The 19703-nt window shown below is 66.7% G+C and overlaps 1 protein-coding gene across 2 annotated transcripts; it reads right to left on the bottom strand.

Annotated features, from left to right (window-relative positions):
* Positions 1 to 2861: 2861 nt before the first annotated feature.
* LOC125443039 (calcium/calmodulin-dependent protein kinase kinase 2-like) lies at positions 2862 to 10431 on the bottom strand. Of its 2 annotated transcripts, none has more exons than XM_048514901.1 (5): positions 10330 to 10431; positions 9484 to 9537; positions 6864 to 6915; positions 5655 to 5791; positions 2862 to 3439 (listed from the first exon to the last, which is right to left on the bottom strand). In XM_048514901.1, the coding sequence occupies exons 3-5, from the start codon at positions 6910 to 6912 to the stop codon at positions 3305 to 3307; spliced, it is 321 nt and encodes a 106-aa protein (XP_048370858.1). In that variant the 5' UTR covers positions 6913 to 6915; positions 9484 to 9537; positions 10330 to 10431; the 3' UTR covers positions 2862 to 3304. The 2 variants fall into 2 exon arrangements, with proteins under 2 accessions (XP_048370858.1, XP_048370859.1); XM_048514902.1 differs by having other exon boundaries at positions 2864 to 3439; positions 5655 to 5788.
* Between the last annotated feature and the right edge of the window lie 9272 nt (positions 10432 to 19703).

The following is a 19703-nucleotide window of genomic DNA, read 5'->3' as shown; positions in this document are numbered from 1 at the left end:
GTCTGGGAAAGCAGCTGGCCCTGATATCATTGTAGCAGAGATGTTAAAAACTGACCCAGACTGGTGGGCTCCAGTGCTTGCCTCATTATTTACATATATCAACAAATCTTTAATGATTCCCAAGGACTGGTTAAAGGCGATCATTGTACCCCTCTATAAAAAAGGAGACCCCCAGTGTCCCTCTAATTATAGGCCGATCAGCCTTTTATCTATCGTAGGCAAATTGTATGCTAACTATCTACTGAAAAAATTAAAGAGCTGGACAGACAAACATCAGCTACTCGGCCCAGAACAAATCGGGTTTCGGGCAGGTAACTCTATTCTAGATCACTGTCTAATTCTCCAACATCTTGCAAGCAAATACGTAGGCACAAGAAAAAGCAAGCTTTATGCTGCTTTTCTGGATTTGAAGGGTGCCTTTGATTCGGTAGATAGGGAACTTTTATGGCATAAATTAAAAACCCTAAACATGGAACAGAGACTTTTAGCTCTAATTAAAGCGTTCCACACGAATACAACTTGCCAAATAAGAACTTCAAGAGATGGCACGTTAACAGAATCAATTATGGTTAACAAAGGGGTTAAACAAGGTTGCCCACTGGCACCCAGTCTATTTTGCCTATTTCTCAATGACTTCCCTGCAACCTTAACTAAAATTGATGGCCATCCGCCACGCTTAGGTTCGCTGCATATATCCACCCTGCTTTATGCAGACGACGCTGTTCTCTTGTCATATTCCCAAGTAGGCTTAAAACGCCTACTAAACTGCAGTGCAGAATACTGTCATGTAAATAAGCTGACGCTTAACTATGACAAGTCCAAAGTCATGATCTTTGCAAAATCTAGGTGTAAATGTAGCTGGAAAGTGAACAACCATGTCCTAGAGCAAGTAAGTCAGTTTAGATATCTAGGGCTCCTATTCAGTTACAACCTATCTTGGGTCCCTCACAGCAAACAAGCAGAGAACAAAGCTAGGGTGAATGCTGCAGCGATTCTCCGATTTTTCTACTCTAAAGGACACCAATTTGTCCCCGCTGCACTGAAAATCTTCAACGCAAAGATAATCCCTCAACTATTATATGGAGCCCCAATATGGTTCCCCGAAATTAAATCACCTTATGAGTCAGTACAGGGATACTTTTTGCGAAGAATTTTAGGGTCACCAAGGTGTGTCCCATATGACACCCTATGCAGAGAAACTGGACAAAATAGTATGGAACTGATGGCATGGACAAGAGTACTTAAGTACTGGACCCAAATTCATTTTGAGCCCAGACCCAATAGTTTTATACATCAACTCTTATCAGAATCTACATCTGTGAAATGGTTGGCTGACATAGATAAGAAACTTAACAACATGGGCTTAACAGCTGACCAGTTCCAAACTATGTCTGCCATCAGAATTCATAATGAAATTAAATCTGTTTTAGTTGAACGAGAGAAACTGAGAATGTTGCAGGAGGGGGGAAAAAGCTGCTCCCCACAGGCCTTGGGAATTGTCCGATCAGATTACTGTGCCAACTATCTGTACATTCTGTGCAACCCCAAACAACGCAGAGTGTACACTTTGGCTCGTTTTAATGCTCTACCTAACGCTATGACTCTTGGCAGGTATAATAACACTCCATATGAGAACAGGTTATGTCAATGTAACATGGCCGTTGTTGAGACGGCTCAACATGTACTATTGGAGTGTCCAATATACGAGTCTATACGCTCCATGTACATCTGTCCATTGGTAGAGAGCTCAAACGCTGTCAGGTTACCATCTGTGATGAACTTTCTACTCAATGGGTCCTGTGATCTTGTATGTGAGAATGTTGCAAGTTTTTTGAGGCACTATTTGGTCAGGCGCAATCATTGTCTACATAGTAGTAATGGTTAATTAATTTATATGTGTGCGGTTTACAAGGCGTGGTTGTGAACGTTTAACATTGTTTTAATGTATTTAATGTATTTAATGTTTTAATGCATTTTAATGTTTTAATGTCTCAGTTAGTAGATAAATGCCTCTTTTCTACTTTTCTACTAACTCTGTAGTTTATAATGCTAATAAAGGCTTTGGAATTGGAATTGGAAACAACTTGTCCTGCGTCCCGTGGGTTTTTTCAAACGTCCCGGGTTTTGGAAGGCTGCCGCACTGCCTTCTGGGGCGCAAGGCAGTGCGGCAGCCTCCCGTGCGGCCGCAGGAGCGCACTGCCTTCTGGGGCGCTGCCATTTCCCGCCCTGTGACAGGGCGGGAAACGGGAGCACCCCAGAAGGCAGTGTGCTCCTGTGGCTGCGCGGGCGCGGGCGCCCACCCGCCTGTCCCGGTTTGTGAAGGTGACCATCTGGTCACCTTACTCATGAGGCACCACCTTTGGCCAACAGACCAACTCTCCACGCCCACCCCACATAGTGTTTCCCTTACCCATAAGGCCTCTGCCTCATCTTATTGGATTAGGGTTGCCAGTCTCCTGGTGTGGCCTGGAGATCTCCGGGAATTACTACTATTCTCCACACTGCAGAGATGAGTTCTCCTGGAGAAAATGGCTGCTTTGGAGGATGGACATTCCGCCACCCCAAGGCTCCTCCCCTCTCCAAGCCCCACCCTCCTTAGGCTCCACCCCGAATCACCAAGTATTTCTCAACCACGAGTTTCCCAGTAGAAGGTTCCAAAAACACCTTTCGAAATGGCCCATTGTGTGTCTGAGCCTTACAAGGACAAGCGGGCCACAGCACGATCTCTGCACTGTGACAGTAAATGCAAACGTGTTATGCAATGTTCTTCCTTCTACCAGACGATACAACAGAGAGCACCATCTTCCATCCTCTGATAGATCTTGCAGCTGCAATCCTGGTCTTGAAGAAACCGTCCATCATGTTCTATTATATTGCCCTCTATATGCTGTAGAGCGGGAAAGACTACTTAATCCTCTTATAACTGATCTAGGCAACACCACAGATGCTGTTAAAACTTTGTTCTTGTTAGACAGCAACTCAGCTGTTACTATCGAACAAACTGCCAGATTCTTGTGTGTTGTCATCATTTGTGTGTTCCCAAATGCTTAGTAGACTCAATTCCAATTCAGTGGTATAATATTCCAGTTCTCATGATGCTTGTTTTTTTAAACTCTTTTTACTAGCCAATTTTTACTGTATAATTTATATATATATGCCATTAAAGGTTTCATACATTCATAAATGCAAATGTGTAAGCTAACAATAGTTAAAAGGAATATACAAACGAGGCCTCCACTCCGCTGGAGAGAACACCTTTAGGCAAATTTCTATGGGCTGGAGATGTTGGCTGCAGAGCTCTGCCTCACCAATGGAAAGCGGAACAATTATGTATTGTGGGGGGAGGTTCTTTGAGACAGACGCCGAGCATGCAAAAGCAGGTGGGAAGGGGAGCTTGTTTACCCATGTACAGATGATCTTCGCTGGGGTCATCTAGCACCTGTTGACACCACAGACAAGGAAACATAAAAGAGGCACCAGAGATGAGAAGGAACACGACAACCCGTAACCAGATTCTAGAAGCACAAATTTCAACATGGCACACTGTACGCCAAAATAGCCAGGGGTTCTGATTTCCCATTACTCTTAGGCAGCAGAATCTGGCACAGAACTTGCATTTCTGAGAATCTCCATTTCATTTTCAGCTAGAAAGTCAAGTTTTTAGATTTCGTTGCTGTAGGATAGTGGTGGCGAACCTTTTCGAGACCGAGTGCCCAAATTGCAACCCAAAACCCACTTATTTATCACAAAGTGCCAACACAGCAATTTAACCTGAATACTGAGGTTTTAGTTTAGAAAAAATGTTTATTGATTAAAACCATCCTGAAATGGCAGAGCAGCAACATTTGCAACCACAGCCTAATTTCCAGTTGTGGTGGGCAACAGTGGCTTTCCACAAGGGGTGCCTCATGAGTAGGTTTGAATCCCGCCACCATGGGAACCTGTTACTAAAATTTGGATCCCACCACTGTATAGATGTAACAGGTTCTCTGTATTCCTGGCTTTCATTTAAAAAAAACATTGAAGTCTCTAGTCCCTTTGGTAGCAAAAATATGCCATTTTCACAGAATCATAGAGTTGGAAGAGACCCCAAGGGCCATCAAGTCCAACCCCCTGCCATGCAGGAACATATAATCAAAGCACTCCTGACAGATGGCCATCCAGCCTCTCCTTAAAAACCTCCAAAGAAGGAGACTCCACCGCACTCCGAGATAGTGCATTCCACTGTCAAACAGCCCTTACTGTCAGGAAGTTCTTCTTGATGTTTAGGTGGAATCTCTTTTCCTTCACCTTGAAACCATTACTCCTGGTCCTAATCTCTGGAGCAGCAGAAAACAAGCTTGCTCCCTCACTAACATGACATCCCTTCAAATATCTAAACAAGGCTATCATGTCACCAAACTAAACATCCCCAGCTCCCTAAGTCTCTCCTCACAGGGCATGGATTCCAGACCTTTTACCATTTTGGTTGTCCCCCTCTGGGCCCATTCCAGCTTGTCAATATCCCTCTTGAACTGCGGTGCCCAGAACTGTACACAACATTCCAGGTGAGGACTAACCAATGCAGAACAGAGAGATACAATTACATCCCTCAATCTTGACACTATACTCCTGTTGATACAGCCCAAAATCGTATTGGCTACCACATCACACTGCTGACTCATGCTCAGTTTGTGGTCTACTCCCAGAACTTAGTAGATTTCCTTATATCTCTGCAAAGGATGAAGCTGGAGACTTACTTTTTTTCAAACCGAAAGATAAAAATTCAGAGATCCTGCTACACCTGTTGTCACAATATATCGATATAATTATATTCTAGTGCTGACTTTTTTTTGAAAGCAAAAAGGCTCCCTGTGGGGGAGGGGGGCATGGCTGCCATGGAGTCAGGGAAAATGGCTGCCACATGAACTGGGAAACCTGAATTTTCCCACCCATACAGCAGCTACCCAGGCTTTTCTGAGATCTTTCCCAAAACTTTGAAGCACAGCAATTTTGAGAAAGGTAGGAGAAAAACTGGAGCTGGAGGTGCCCGAATGCATAAGAACATAAGGAGGAGCCTGCTGGATCAGACCAGAGTCCATCTAGTCCAGCTCTCTACTACTCGCAGTGGCCCACCAGGTGCCTTTGGGAGCTCACAGGCAGGAGGTGAAAGCAATGGCCTTAAGAACATAAGGAGGAGCCTGCTGGATCAGACCAGAGTCCATCTAGTCCAGCTCTCTGCTACTCGCAGTGGCCCACCAGGTGCCTTTGGGAGCTCACAGGCAGGAGGTGAAAGCAATGGCCTTAAGAACATAAGGAGGAGCCTGCTGGATCAGACCAGAGTCCATCTAGTCCAGCACTCTGCTACTCGCAGTGGCCCTCCAGGTGCCTTTGGGAGCTCACATGCAGGATGTGAAAATCATGACGTTATGGGGATTCAGGGAAAAAACCCGGTACCCATCAGCAGGGGCTGAGTGAGGGAAAACTGTGCCCCATGCCCCTGCTGTGACCCATTGCCACGCCTCTGCTGCGGCTCCGCCCAGGGCGTCATCCCCCGCCCCACTGGCACTATGTCACTACCCATCAGCGCTGAACTCCAGGTAGACAATCTGTGCAGAATCATCAGCATCTTCATCCTGCTCCCTAGTTTGGTCCCTGTTCCCAAATAGCCTCACCTCCACCAGCTTCACAACATTCGGGTGGTCAAGATTTTTCAAGATGGCGATCTCTTGATACACCTGCTCAATAGGGCCTTTGGGCTGGCAGAAGCCTTCCAGGGGGGGCTTGGCACCGCGAGGAGGCGGACGGCCTGCTTGAGACACACAAGGAGGAGTCAGCCATGAAGTTTCAGGTCTGAAGAAGATTCAGGTTGTGTGGCCATGGGAGTGTGGAAGGGGCACCCTGTTGCAAATACCAGCCTGAGCAAACCCTCAGGAAGCCAGGGGAATTCAGACCTCCCTGCGGAGCGTCAACACAAGGGAGACAGATCTTTTCCCCACCCTGTCTCTGAATATAGTAGGCAGCTTCCCAGCCACTTCACAAACCCGCCAGCTATTCATTCATCTCTTCTCAATTTATATCATTCATTCAGGTAGACTTCCTTTCCTTCTGGACAATTCTGACAATGAAACTTGTGAATTGGTAGCACGATTTTTACTGGAGGTGATGCACAATCAATAATTTATATTCTATCTTAAACCTTTGTATTTGTGTACCTTTTATCTCAGGTTTTTTATTGTGTTATGATTATTGTTATGCCAAATAAAGGCTTGTTATTATTATATCATTCATTCATTCATTCATTCATTCATTCATTCATTCATTCATTCATTCATTTATAATTAAACTTTTAGACCGCCCTCCCCCGAAGGGCTCAGGGCAGTGAACAGCCAACAATCACATACAATAAAATCATAAAACAATAAAAACAGATACACATATATACTATAAAAACATACTATACCAGATGGCAACAGTCCCCCACGCCCCCATCGTGCCCATGGGAGGCCTAGATGTCACGGGGATCATACAGTCAACCTGGCTGGCCAAACACCTGGCAGAACAGGTCCGTTTTACAGGCCCTGCAGAAACCTTGTAGGGCCCTGCAGGGCCCTGGTCTCCTTGGGGAGCCTGTACCATCAGATAGGGGCCAGGGTTGTGAAAGCAGATGGATGTCTTTCAGGTCAGGGACCTCCAGTAGGTTCTCCTCCGAGGAGCGGAGGCACCTGGCGGGGCAATAAGGGGAGATGTGGTCCCTCAGATATGTAGGCCCAAGGCCACTAATGGCCCTTGAAGTGCAGTGGTCTCGCCCACCCCACCCCCCAAGGCCTTACGGCAGGTCAACCCCAGCATCCTGATAGCGGATCTCCCCGGTTCACACTTACGTGGAAACCCTGCTTGCCTCATGAGCTTCTTTTTGGAAAGCACTTTCATTGCCTGGAAGACAAATTAATGCAGGGGGGGTCAGAATCCCCTTTTCTACGGCAAGGGAAAAACATTGCAAACAGCCTTTGCGTAGGAGGCAAGAGAAGGCGAGGCCTGCCCCTGTCATTCCCCACTGACTAGCTGCTACATGAGCCAAGAAACAACCCAAGTGTTCCAATATTATCCTGCCCCATATCATAGAACAGTGATGGCGAACCTTTTTGAGACTGAGTGCCCAAATTGCAACCCAAAACCCACTTATTTATTGCAAAGTGCCAACACGGCAATTTAACCTGAATGCTGAGGTTTTAGTTTAGAAAAAACGGTTGGCTTCGAGGTGTGCATTACTCAGGAGTAAGCTTGGTGGTAGTCAGTGGCTCTGCTTTGAAGCAACCGTGCAACTCTTCCAACGGGTGAATCACAACCCTAGGAGGGTTTACTCAGAAGCATGCCCCATTGCCAGCAACTGAGCTTACTCCCAGGTAAAGGATCACGCTTTAGTTCTTTGCATAAAAATCAGTGGGGTTTAACAGCGCTTAACAGGGTTATCTACACTGCTTCTCCAAAACTAGGTCTTAGGTTTAATGCTAATAATTGAGCCCAGCGACCCAGGCCAGCCTAGATGTGGGGTGGGGGGGGCACTCTGCACGTGCCCACAGAAAGAGCTCTGAGTGCCACCTCTGGAACCTGTGCCATAGGTTCGCCACCACTGTCATAGAATCATAGAGTTGGAAGAGTCCCTGAGGGGTTGGACTTGATGGCCCTTGTGGTCTCTTCTGACTTTATGAACAGCAACCAAGGTTTTGGCAACGTTCTCTTTTAAACAGCTCTCTGGATGTGCAAAACCTTCGCTGCTGGGCATGCTGGAGAGGACAGAGCTCCTTCGCTTTGGAAAGGACGGGATGCATCCTAACGAGAGAGCTCTGCATATTCTAGAAAGACTGCTCTTGCCAGGTTAGACTTCTACATCGCACTTCGTCAAGAGTCCACCCCTGAAGAGGGTTCAGAATGGGTTCAGAAAATGGCAGCCAGATTTTCAACTGGGAATAACTATTTTGGGAACACACTTTCAGTCCTTAAAGATTTGGCTCCCAAGTGCTGTACAGAAGGGTGGTATTTAACTTATCAAGCCCTAAGTCAAGGTTACCTGTAGGGGTGAGCCCCACGAACCCAGCAGAGCCTCAGACAGAGCGCAGGAATGCCTGTGCCATCTGTGCCCTTCTGGGCGCACACGCTCACCTGTCACAAGACCCCCATGAGTCATAGGTCATGAGATGCCTGACTCACTGTCACAAGATGTCCCGGACAAAGGGACAAAGGGGTGCATACCCCCAGGTATGGATTAGGCCCGGACAGGAACGTTTCCTCTCTCACGTACGCAGCCCCATGAGTCATGTACTGTACAATATTCTCCCGCTCTCCCGCCTCCCGACCCGCCTCTTGGAAAACCCTAATAAAAGGTGCCAGGGACCAGACTACGGCAGATTAGCCTGCAACCCGCGGATTAGCCAGATCCACGGATCCTGCTTCCTGCCGTTGGCTTCTCTCCACCGGATGATATCGCTGCGTCTCGCCTCTTCCTTGCGACCCTCGCGGGTCGACTTCAGTTACCCCCCCACCAGATCAAAGAGAGTCTATTTTTGACCCAGTTAAAAAGGAAGAGAGCCCACATGTTCTGACTGCATCAAGATGGTCTTGATTGGAGCACATTTCCCTTGTCAGGCTGGTGGGCACAGTTTTGCCTGTTGCTTCCTGCCAAACAAGTGCCAGATGGCTTGGATCCAGTGGTCAGTAATAGAGGAAGAAGCAGTGGGTGAGTTTACACCTCCAGTAGCTGATGAGGTCCAAGCCACATGACCTCTACAGCATTGTCAACGCTACTGGGGACTGCTCTGGGCTTGTCCGAGGCCCTCAGCAACTTTCCGAGTCAGTTAGCTTGTCCTGACAGCCCTGTTTTCCTCCCCTGTTAAGGCTCCATAGAATTGCTGCCTGTCTTATTGAGGCAAAGAGGCAGACCTGTTGTAGGTTCCCTGCATGTTGCCCCAAAAGGGTTGGGCAGCAATTATTTGCACCTTATCAGTGTGGGAAACTGAAGCCAAGGGTTGGGGGAGGGGATTAAATGTTCCATGCCACACAGCTCTGGTTCAAACTGGGGAAATGCACAATTGCTATTTACGACAGTGGAAAAAGGACACCGACTTGGGTTCTCTGAAGACCAAACTAGCATCTTTTCCAGTTTGACCTCAAGCAGAGAACTTAATCAAGGCATAATTCAGACTCGGAATGCTCTACTCTAGGGGTGGGCAATTATTTTTTCAATGGGGCCGCATAAGAAACAGAAAATATTGTGGAGGGCCGGGCCAAAAGGCAGGGGGGTGAGGCGCTTTTGAAAGCCCCACAGAAGCCGGGAGCCAAGGCAACCGGCTTCTGCAGGGCTTTCAAAGGTGCCTCGCTCCCCAGCACGGCAGGGGGGCCAGTCAGGGTCATCCGGCGGGCCGGATGTGGCCCGCGGGCCGTATAATGCCCAGGTCTGCTCTACTCCCACCCATCTTTTTTGCCCCCCCTCGGACAAGAACTCACATAGTAGGTGTTGTCATCTTCGTTGTAGGCCAGCTTCACTACCCCATAGGAGCCCTGCACAGGGAAAAATAATCACACACACAAACATACATGTTATAGGCTGGGGATGACTCAGCAAAAAGAGCACTTTCTAAAATGGGATGCCCTTTAGAGTGGTCCTTATGCCTGCAGGGGAAAGCCCTCACTTATCTGGGTGCCTCTTGTGGGAACAGGTAAGGACATTTACCTGGATGGGCGGGTCTGGTACGCAATGCTCATCCATTTCAGCCAATTTTTAAAAGAATCAAAACCAGCAAGTACACTTCTGTTCTGAACGTCCGAATTCAACGTGGAGGCACGGCTCTTGCCAAGACATCCCCATGAATTTTCTCAACCCTTCCACAACGGGCAGATGTAGCTTCAGGGGAATCTGGCTAAAAGCAGCAGCCTAGCCAATAAATCTGCAGATTGTGCCAACCACACCTTTTCCATTTGCACAAATGCTCAGAGCTGAGCACTTTCTGAGGATCCCCCCAAACTGGTCAGTTCTAGCATGGGCAGCCATGGCAAAATCTTACCCTTTCCCCCACTATAATATCTGAAGGGAGGAAAGATAATGTTATACATAAGCATGCTTCCTCTCTCTCTCTGGCCTTGGTACCCCACTAGAAAAACTGATTGCCTAAGAAGAAACTTTCTATGATGGTTGGGTGCTCTGTGAATCACACACTGAATTGTGGGTCTGGATCCCAGGTTACTAGCTGCCCTTCAATTTCCTCTCCTGGCCACGGGCCTTTAACTCTAGCTCCTTCCCGCCCAGCTAGCCATGTCCAAATTTCAGAGAAGAAAAGAAACCCAAACATTCACCTTCCCGATTTCGTCTTTCAACGTATATTGATTTAACTGCACGCAGTCCTAGGAGAGAGAAAGAAGTTAAAAATAAATGAGCCCGCAGGCGATGCCAGAACCAGAAAGGATGTCATTCATGTATGTTGCATTACTCACAAGCGGAAAAAAACAAATGCTTCTCTTTTTTAAATTCATGCTAAACACGCCTTACCTTCAGCAAGCATATTTATACGCTCCCAATTGCCAAAGCAAATCCCTTCACCCAACCAGAGGCCGGTTCAAGGGTAGAGAAAGGAAGTGAGACTCGTGTGCCCGGCCACACATGGCCTAGTTTGCTCAGTACCGGAGTTCTGGCTGCAGTCAGAAAGCAAAGATTCTTGATGCCCTGAACTGTGATTGTCGGGTATAAAAAAACCCTCCTGCATGTTCAGATGCCAACTGATGGGTAAGTACCTAAGCCATCTGGAAGTCTTTCGGCGCCTCTTTCCAGCTGCTGCGTGTCCTAGTCAGCTTGGGCAAGGAGAGGAACCACCCTCTCCAGTGGTGGGATCCAAAAAATTTTGTAACAGGTTCCCATGGTGGGGGGATTCAAACTGTGGCGTTGCGCCAATGGGGCTGAGCAAGGCACAACGGGGGCGTGGCCGGGCATTTCGGGGGCGGGGCATTCCTGGGCGGGGCTGTGGCAAGGACGCAGCCGCTGCGCCGGTCCTTGGGTGGGAAACGAATGCACGCAGGTGCAGGCTGCCACGCACACCAGTGCACCTCCTGCTAGACTGCTTCAAGTTCTGTGTGCTGAGAGAAGGGGCGTAATGTAAGGCAAAAATCACGTTGCAAAATCACCAATTAGTAACCCCCTCTCGGCACACACAAATAATTAGTAACCTACTCTTGGGAACCTGTGAGAACCTGCTGGATCCCACCTCTGGCCCTCTCCTAGGCAGCAGCGTGGCTTGGGGTCAGAAGTAAAGGGTCAATGAAAAGGGAGCACCATAAGGGGGCGCTTGAGGGCCTCTAGTTTCGAGCCCTCCTCCCAAAGTCCAGCATTCTGTATTCAGGAGTAGCAAGCCAGAAGTTCATAAGTCACGGTTCGGCTCTAGTACAAGGGTATTCTGCCACAGAATGTGGAAGTTCCTTTTTGCTAGCTTAGCCATTGTTGAGTCTAACCTTCTGGAATCTGTCTACTATGACGTAGGAGGTTAAGAGCTCACGTATCTAATCTGGAGGAACCGGGTTTGATTCCCTGGGGGGGGGGGGGGGTGGGGGGGGGGGGAGTGGAAGGGGGTGGGGGGGGGTGTGTGGGGGAGGGGGAGGGGTGGGGGGGGGGCGTTGGGGGGGGGGGGTGGGGGGGGGGGGGGGTGGGGGGGGGGGGGGGTGGGGGGGGGGGGTTGGGCGGGGGGGTGGTGTGGGGGGGGGTGGGGGGAGGGGGGGGGGGGGGGGGGGGGGGGGGGGGGGGGGGGGGGGGTTTTGGGGGGGGGGGGGGTGTGGGGGGGGGGGGGGGTGGGGGGGGGGGGGGGTGGGGGGGGGGGGGGGTGGGGGGGGGGGGGGGTGGGGGGGGGGGGGGGTGGGGGGGGGGGGGGGTGGGGGGGGGGGGGGGTGGGGGGGGGGGGGGGTGGGGGGGGGGGGGGGTGGGGGGGGGGGGGGGTGGGGGGGGGGGGGGGTGGGGGGGGGGGGGGGTGGGGGGGGGGGGGGGTGGGGGGGGGGGGGGGTGGGGGGGGGGGGGGGTGGGGGGGGGGGGGGGTGGGGGGGGGGGGGGGTGGGGGGGGGGGGGGGTGGGGGGGGGGGGGGGTGGGGGGGGGGGGGGGTGGGGGGGGGGGGGGGTGGGGGGGGGGGGGGGTGGGGGGGGGGGGGGGTGGGGGGGGGGGGGGGTGGGGGGGGGGGGGGGTGGGGGGGGGGGGGGGTGGGGGGGGGGGGGGGTGGGGGGGGGGGGGGGTGGGGGGGGGGGGGGGTGGGGGGGGGGGGGGGTGGGGGGGGGGGGGGGTGGGGGGGGGGGGGGGTGGGGGGGGGGGGGGGTGGGGGGGGGGGGGGGTGGGGGGGGGGGGGGGTGGGGGGGGGGGGGGGTGGGGGGGGGGGGGGGTGGGGGGGGGGGGGGGTGGGGGGGGGGGGGGGTGGGGGGGGGGGGGGGTGGGGGGGGGGGGGGGTGGGGGGGGGGGGGGGTGGGGGGGGGGGGGGGTGGGGGGGGGGGGGGGTGGGGGGGGGGGGGGGTGGGGGGGGGGGGGGGTGGGGGGGGGGGGGGGTGGGGGGGGGGGGGGGTGGGGGGGGGGGGGGGTGGGGGGGGGGGGGGGTGGGGGGGGGGGGGGGTGGGGGGGGGGGGGGGTGGGGGGGGGGGGGGGTGGGGGGGGGGGGGGGTGGGGGGGGGGGGGGGTGGGGGGGGGGGGGGGTGGGGGGGGGGGGGGGTGGGGGGGGGGGGGGGTGGGGGGGGGGGGGGGTGGGGGGGGGGGGGGGTGGGGGGGGGGGGGGGTGGGGGGGGGGGGGGGTGGGGGGGGGGGGGGGTGGGGGGGGGGGGGGGTGGGGGGGGGGGGGGGTGGGGGGGGGGGGGGGTGGGGGGGGGGGGGGGTGGGGGGGGGGGGGGGTGGGGGGGGGGGGGGGTGGGGGGGGGGGGGGGTGGGGGGGGGGGGGGGTGGGGGGGGGGGGGGGTGGGGGGGGGGGGGGGTGGGGGGGGGGGGGGGTGGGGGGGGGGGGGGGTGGGGGGGGGGGGGGGTGGGGGGGGGGGGGGGTGGGGGGGGGGGGGGGTGGGGGGGGGGGGGGGTGGGGGGGGGGGGGGGTGGGGGGGGGGGGGGGTGGGGGGGGGGGGGGGTGGGGGGGGGGGGGGGTGGGGGGGGGGGGGGGTGGGGGGGGGGGGGGGTGGGGGGGGGGGGGGGTGGGGGGGGGGGGGGGTGGGGGGGGGGGGGGGTGGGGGGGGGGGGGGGTGGGGGGGGGGGGGGGTGGGGGGGGGGGGGGGTGGGGGGGGGGGGGGGTGGGGGGGGGGGGGGGTGGGGGGGGGGGGGGGTGGGGGGGGGGGGGGGTGGGGGGGGGGGGGGGTGGGGGGGGGGGGGGGTGGGGGGGGGGGGGGGTGGGGGGGGGGGGGGGTGGGGGGGGGGGGGGGTGGGGGGGGGGGGGGGTGGGGGGGGGGGGGGGTGGGGGGGGGGGGGGGTGGGGGGGGGGGGGGGTGGGGGGGGGGGGGGGTGGGGGGGGGGGGGGGTGGGGGGGGGGGGGGGTGGGGGGGGGGGGGGGTGGGGGGGGGGGGGGGTGGGGGGGGGGGGGGGTGGGGGGGGGGGGGGGTGGGGGGGGGGGGGGGTGGGGGGGGGGGGGGGTGGGGGGGGGGGGGGGTGGGGGGGGGGGGGGGTGGGGGGGGGGGGGGGTGGGGGGGGGGGGGGGTGGGGGGGGGGGGGGGTGGGGGGGGGGGGGGGTGGGGGGGGGGGGGGGTGGGGGGGGGGGGGGGTGGGGGGGGGGGGGGGTGGGGGGGGGGGGGGGTGGGGGGGGGGGGGGGTGGGGGGGGGGGGGGGTGGGGGGGGGGGGGGGTGGGGGGGGGGGGGGGTGGGGGGGGGGGGGGGTGGGGGGGGGGGGGGGTGGGGGGGGGGGGGGGTGGGGGGGGGGGGGGGTGGGGGGGGGGGGGGGTGGGGGGGGGGGGGGGTGGGGGGGGGGGGGGGTGGGGGGGGGGGGGGGTGGGGGGGGGGGGGGGTGGGGGGGGGGGGGGGTGGGGGGGGGGGGGGGTGGGGGGGGGGGGGGGTGGGGGGGGGGGGGGGTGGGGGGGGGGGGGGGTGGGGGGGGGGGGGGGTGGGGGGGGGGGGGGGTGGGGGGGGGGGGGGGTGGGGGGGGGGGGGGGTGGGGGGGGGGGGGGGTGGGGGGGGGGGGGGGTGGGGGGGGGGGGGGGTGGGGGGGGGGGGGGGTGGGGGGGGGGGGGGGTGGGGGGGGGGGGGGGTGGGGGGGGGGGGGGGTGGGGGGGGGGGGGGGTGGGGGGGGGGGGGGGTGGGGGGGGGGGGGGGTGGGGGGGGGGGGGGGTGGGGGGGGGGGGGGGTGGGGGGGGGGGGGGGTGGGGGGGGGGGGGGGTGGGGGGGGGGGGGGGTGGGGGGGGGGGGGGGTGGGGGGGGGGGGGGGTGGGGGGGGGGGGGGGTGGGGGGGGGGGGGGGTGGGGGGGGGGGGGGGTGGGGGGGGGGGGGGGTGGGGGGGGGGGGGGGTGGGGGGGGGGGGGGGTGGGGGGGGGGGGGGGTGGGGGGGGGGGGGGGTGGGGGGGGGGGGGGGTGGGGGGGGGGGGGGGTGGGGGGGGGGGGGGGTGGGGGGGGGGGGGGGTGGGGGGGGGGGGGGGTGGGGGGGGGGGGGGGTGGGGGGGGGGGGGGGTGGGGGGGGGGGGGGGTGGGGGGGGGGGGGGGTGGGGGGGGGGGGGGGTGGGGGGGGGGGGGGGTGGGGGGGGGGGGGGGTGGGGGGGGGGGGGGGTGGGGGGGGGGGGGGGTGGGGGGGGGGGGGGGTGGGGGGGGGGGGGGGTGGGGGGGGGGGGGGGTGGGGGGGGGGGGGGGTGGGGGGGGGGGGGGGTGGGGGGGGGGGGGGGTGGGGGGGGGGGGGGGTGGGGGGGGGGGGGGGTGGGGGGGGGGGGGGGTGGGGGGGGGGGGGGGTGGGGGGGGGGGGGGGTGGGGGGGGGGGGGGGTGGGGGGGGGGGGGGGTGGGGGGGGGGGGGGGTGGGGGGGGGGGGGGGTGGGGGGGGGGGGGGGTGGGGGGGGGGGGGGGTGGGGGGGGGGGGGGGTGGGGGGGGGGGGGGGTGGGGGGGGGGGGGGGTGGGGGGGGGGGGGGGTGGGGGGGGGGGGGGGTGGGGGGGGGGGGGGGTGGGGGGGGGGGGGGGTGGGGGGGGGGGGGGGTGGGGGGGGGGGGGGGTGGGGGGGGGGGGGGGTGGGGGGGGGGGGGGGTGGGGGGGGGGGGGGGTGGGGGGGGGGGGGGGTGGGGGGGGGGGGGGGTGGGGGGGGGGGGGGGTGGGGGGGGGGGGGGGTGGGGGGGGGGGGGGGTGGGGGGGGGGGGGGGTGGGGGGGGGGGGGGGTGGGGGGGGGGGGGGGTGGGGGGGGGGGGGGGTGGGGGGGGGGGGGGGTGGGGGGGGGGGGGGGTGGGGGGGGGGGGGGGTGGGGGGGGGGGGGGGTGGGGGGGGGGGGGGGTGGGGGGGGGGGGGGGTGGGGGGGGGGGGGGGTGGGGGGGGGGGGGGGTGGGGGGGGGGGGGGGTGGGGGGGGGGGGGGGTGGGGGGGGGGGGGGGTGGGGGGGGGGGGGGGTGGGGGGGGGGGGGGGTGGGGGGGGGGGGGGGTGGGGGGGGGGGGGGGTGGGGGGGGGGGGGGGTGGGGGGGGGGGGGGGTGGGGGGGGGGGGGGGTGGGGGGGGGGGGGGGTGGGGGGGGGGGGGGGTGGGGGGGGGGGGGGGTGGGGGGGGGGGGGGGTGGGGGGGGGGGGGGGTGGGGGGGGGGGGGGGTGGGGGGGGGGGGGGGTGGGGGGGGGGGGGGGTGGGGGGGGGGGGGGGTGGGGGGGGGGGGGGGTGGGGGGGGGGGGGGGTGGGGGGGGGGGGGGGTGGGGGGGGGGGGGGGTGGGGGGGGGGGGGGGTGGGGGGGGGGGGGGGTGGGGGGGGGGGGGGGTGGGGGGGGGGGGGGGTGGGGGGGGGGGGGGGTGGGGGGGGGGGGGGGTGGGGGGGGGGGGGGGTGGGGGGGGGGGGGGGTGGGGGGGGGGGGGGGTGGGGGGGGGGGGGGGTGGGGGGGGGGGGGGGTGGGGGGGGGGGGGGGTGGGGGGGGGGGGGGGTGGGGGGGGGGGGGGGTGGGGGGGGGGGGGGGTGGGGGGGGGGGGGGGTGGGGGGGGGGGGGGGTGGGGGGGGGGGGGGGTGGGGGGGGGGGGGGGTGGGGGGGGGGGGGGGTGGGGGGGGGGGGGGGTGGGGGGGGGGGGGGGTGGGGGGGGGGGGGGGTGGGGGGGGGGGGGGGTGGGGGGGGGGGGGGGTGGGGGGGGGGGGGGGTGGGGGGGGGGGGGGGTGGGGGGGGGGGGGGGTGGGGGGGGGGGGGGGTGGGGGGGGGGGGGGGTGGGGGGGGGGGGGGGTGGGGGGGGGGGGGGGTGGGGGGGGGGGGGGGTGGGGGGGGGGGGGGGTGGGGGGGGGGGGGGGTGGGGGGGGGGGGGGGTGGGGGGGGGGGGGGGTGGGGGGGGGGGGGGGTGGGGGGGGGGGGGGGTGGGGGGGGGGGGGGGTGGGGGGGGGGGGGGGTGGGGGGGGGGGGGGGTGGGGGGGGGGGGGGGTGGGGGGGGGGGGGGGTGGGGGGGGGGGGGGGTGGGGGGGGGGGGGGGTGGGGGGGGGGGGGGGTGGGGGGGGGGGGGGGTGGGGGGGGGGGGGGGTGGGGGGGGGGGGGGGTGGGGGGGGGGGGGGGTGGGGGGGGGGGGGGGTGGGGGGGGGGGGGGGTGGGGGGGGGGGGGGGTGGGGGGGGGGGGGGGTGGGGGGGGGGGGGGGTGGGGGGGGGGGGGGGTGGGGGGGGGGGGGGGTGGGGGGGGGGGGGGGTGGGGGGGGGGGGGGGTGGGGGGGGGGGGGGGTGGGGGGGGGGGGGGGTGGGGGGGGGGGGGGGTGGGGGGGGGGGGGGGTGGGGGGGGGGGGGGGTGGGGGGGGGGGGGGGTGGGGGGGGGGGGGGGTGGGGGGGGGGGGGGGTGGGGGGGGGGGGGGGTGGGGGGGGGGGGGGGTGGGGGGGGGGGGGGGTGGGGGGGGGGGGGGGTGGGGGGGGGGGGGGGTGGGGGGGGGGGGGGGTGGGGGGGGGGGGGGGTGGGGGGGGGGGGGGGTGGGGGGGGGGGGGGGTGGGGGGGGGGGGGGGTGGGGGGGGGGGGGGGTGGGGGGGGGGGGGGGTGGGGGGGGGGGGGGGTGGGGGGGGGGGGGGGTGGGGGGGGGGGGGGGTGGGGGGGGGGGGGGGTGGGGGGGGGGGGGGGTGGGGGGGGGGGGGGGTGGGGGGGGGGGGGGGTGGGGGGGGGGGGGGGTGGGGGGGGGGGGGGGTGGGGGGGGGGGGGGGTGGGGGGGGGGGGGGGTGGGGGGGGGGGGGGGTGGGGGGGGGGGGGGGTGGGGGGGGGGGGGGGTGGGGGGGGGGGGGGGTGGGGGGGGGGGGGGGTGGGGGGGGGGGGGGGTGGGGGGGGGGGGGGGTGGGGGGGGGGGGGGGTGGGGGGGGGGGGGGGTGGGGGGGGGGGGGGGTGGGGGGGGGGGGGGGTGGGGGGGGGGGGGGGTGGGGGGGGGGGGGGGTGGGGGGGGGGGGGGGTGGGGGGGGGGGGGGGTGGGGGGGGGGGGGGGTGGGGGGGGGGGGGGGTGGGGGGGGGGGGGGGTGGGGGGGGGGGGGGGTGGGGGGGGGGGGGGGTGGGGGGGGGGGGGGGTGGGGGGGGGGGGGGGTGGGGGGGGGGGGGGGTGGGGGGGGGGGGGGGTGGGGGGGGGGGGGGGTGGGGGGGGGGGGGGGTGGGGGGGGGGGGGGGTGGGGGGGGGGGGGGGTGGGGGGGGGGGGGGGTGGGGGGGGGGGGGGGTGGGGGGGGGGGGGGGTGGGGGGGGGGGGGGGTGGGGGGGGGGGGGGGTGGGGGGGGGGGGGGGTGGGGGGGGGGGGGGGTGGGGGGGGGGGGGGGTGGGGGGGGGGGGGGGTGGGGGGGGGGGGGGGTGGGGGGGGGGGGGGGTGGGGGGGGGGGGGGGTGGGGGGGGGGGGGGGTGGGGGGGGGGGGGGGTGGGGGGGGGGGGGGGTGGGGGGGGGGGGGGGTGGGGGGGGGGGGGGGTGGGGGGGGGGGGGGGTGGGGGGGGGGGGGGGTGGGGGGGGGGGGGGGTGGGGGGGGGGGGGGGTGGGGGGGGGGGGGGGTGGGGGGGGGGGGGGGTGGGGGGGGGGGGGGGTGGGGGGGGGGGGGGGTGGGGGGGGGGGGGGGTGGGGGGGGGGGGGGGTGGGGGGGGGGGGGGGTGGGGGGGGGGGGGGGTGGGGGGGGGGGGGGGTGGGGGGGGGGGGGGGTGGGGGGGGGGGGGGGTGGGGGGGGGGGGGGGTGGGGGGGGGGGGGGGTGGGGGGGGGGGGGGGTGGGGGGGGGGGGGGGTGGGGGGGGGGGGGGGTGGGGGGGGGGGGGGGTGGGGGGGGGGGGGGGTGGGGGGGGGGGGGGGTGGGGGGGGGGGGGGGTGGGGGGGGGGGGGGGTGGGGGGGGGGGGGGGTGGGGGGGGGGGGGGGTGGGGGGGGGGGGGGGTGGGGGGGGGGGGGGGTGGGGGGGGGGGGGGGTGGGGGGGGGGGGGGGTGGGGGGGGGGGGGGGTGGGGGGGGGGGGGGGTGGGGGGGGGGGGGGGTGGGGGGGGGGGGGGGTGGGGGGGGGGGGGGGTGGGGGGGGGGGGGGGTGGGGGGGGGGGGGGGTGGGGGGGGGGGGGGGTGGGGGGGGGGGGGGGTGGGGGGGGGGGGGGGTGGGGGGGGGGGGGGGTGGGGGGGGGGGGGGGTGGGGGGGGGGGGGGGTGGGGGGGGGGGGGGGTGGGGGGGGGGGGGGGTGGGGGGGGGGGGGGGTGGGGGGGGGGGGGGGTGGGGGGGGGGGGGGGTGGGGGGGGGGGGGGGTGGGGGGGGGGGGGGGTGGGGGGGGGGGGGGGTGGGGGGGGGGGGGGGTGGGGGGGGGGGGGGGTGGGGGGGGGGGGGGGTGGGGGGGGGGGGGGGTGGGGGGGGGGGGGGGTGGGGGGGGGGGGGGGTGGGGGGGGGGGGGGGTGGGGGGGGGGGGGGGTGGGGGGGGGGGGGGGTGGGGGGGGGGGGGGGTGGGGGGGGGGGGGGGTGGGGGGGGGGGGGGGTGGGGGGGGGGGGGGGTGGGGGGGGGGGGGGGTGGGGGGGGGGGGGGGTGGGGGGGGGGGGGGGTGGGGGGGGGGGGGGGTGGGGGGGGGGGGGGGTGGGGGGGGGGGGGGGTGGGGGGGGGGGGGGGTGGGGGGGGGGGGGGGTGGGGGGGGGGGGGGGTGGGGGGGGGGGGGGGTGGGGGGGGGGGGGGGTGGGGGGGGGGGGGGGTGGGGGGGGGGGGGGGTGGGGGGGGGGGGGGGTGGGGGGGGGGGGGGGTGGGGGGGGGGGGGGGTGGGGGGGGGGGGGGGTGGGGGGGGGGGGGGGTGGGGGGGGGGGGGGGTGGGGGGGGGGGGGGGTGGGGGGGGGGGGGGGTGGGGGGGGGGGGGGGTGGGGGGGGGGGGGGGTGGGGGGGGGGGGGGGTGGGGGGGGGGGGGGGTGGGGGGGGGGGGGGGTGGGGGGGGGGGGGGGTGGGGGGGGGGGGGGGTGGGGGGGGGGGGGGGTGGGGGGGGGGGGGGGTGGGGGGGGGGGGGGGTGGGGGGGGGGGGGGGTGGGGGGGGGGGGGGGTGGGGGGGGGGGGGGGTGGGGGGGGGGGGGGGTGGGGGGGGGGGGGGGTGGGGGGGGGGGGGGGTGGGGGGGGGGGGGGGTGGGGGGGGGGGGGGGTGGGGGGGGGGGGGGGTGGGGG

The sequence above is a fragment of the Sphaerodactylus townsendi genome, linkage group LG13 (assembly GCF_021028975.2).
Source record: "Sphaerodactylus townsendi isolate TG3544 linkage group LG13, MPM_Stown_v2.3, whole genome shotgun sequence".
NCBI lineage: Eukaryota > Metazoa > Chordata > Lepidosauria > Squamata > Sphaerodactylidae > Sphaerodactylus > Sphaerodactylus townsendi.
This window is presented reverse-complemented; position numbering and strand designations above follow the sequence as displayed.

Excerpts from the sequence above, each read along its gene's own strand:
- LOC125443039 (XM_048514901.1), bottom strand. The coding sequence starts at position 6,912 with ATGAAAGTGCTTTCCAAAAAGAAGCTCATGAGGCAAGCAGGGTTTCCA. Across the intron at positions 5,792-6,863 it reads GAGGCAAGCAGGGTTTCCAC|CAGGCCGTCCGCCTCCTCGC; the intron begins GTAAGTGTGAAC and ends GTGTGTCTCAAG. Across the intron at positions 3,440-5,654 it reads ATGTTGTGAAGCTGGTGGAG|GTGCTAGATGACCCCAGCGA; the intron begins GTGAGGCTATTT and ends TGGTGTCAACAG.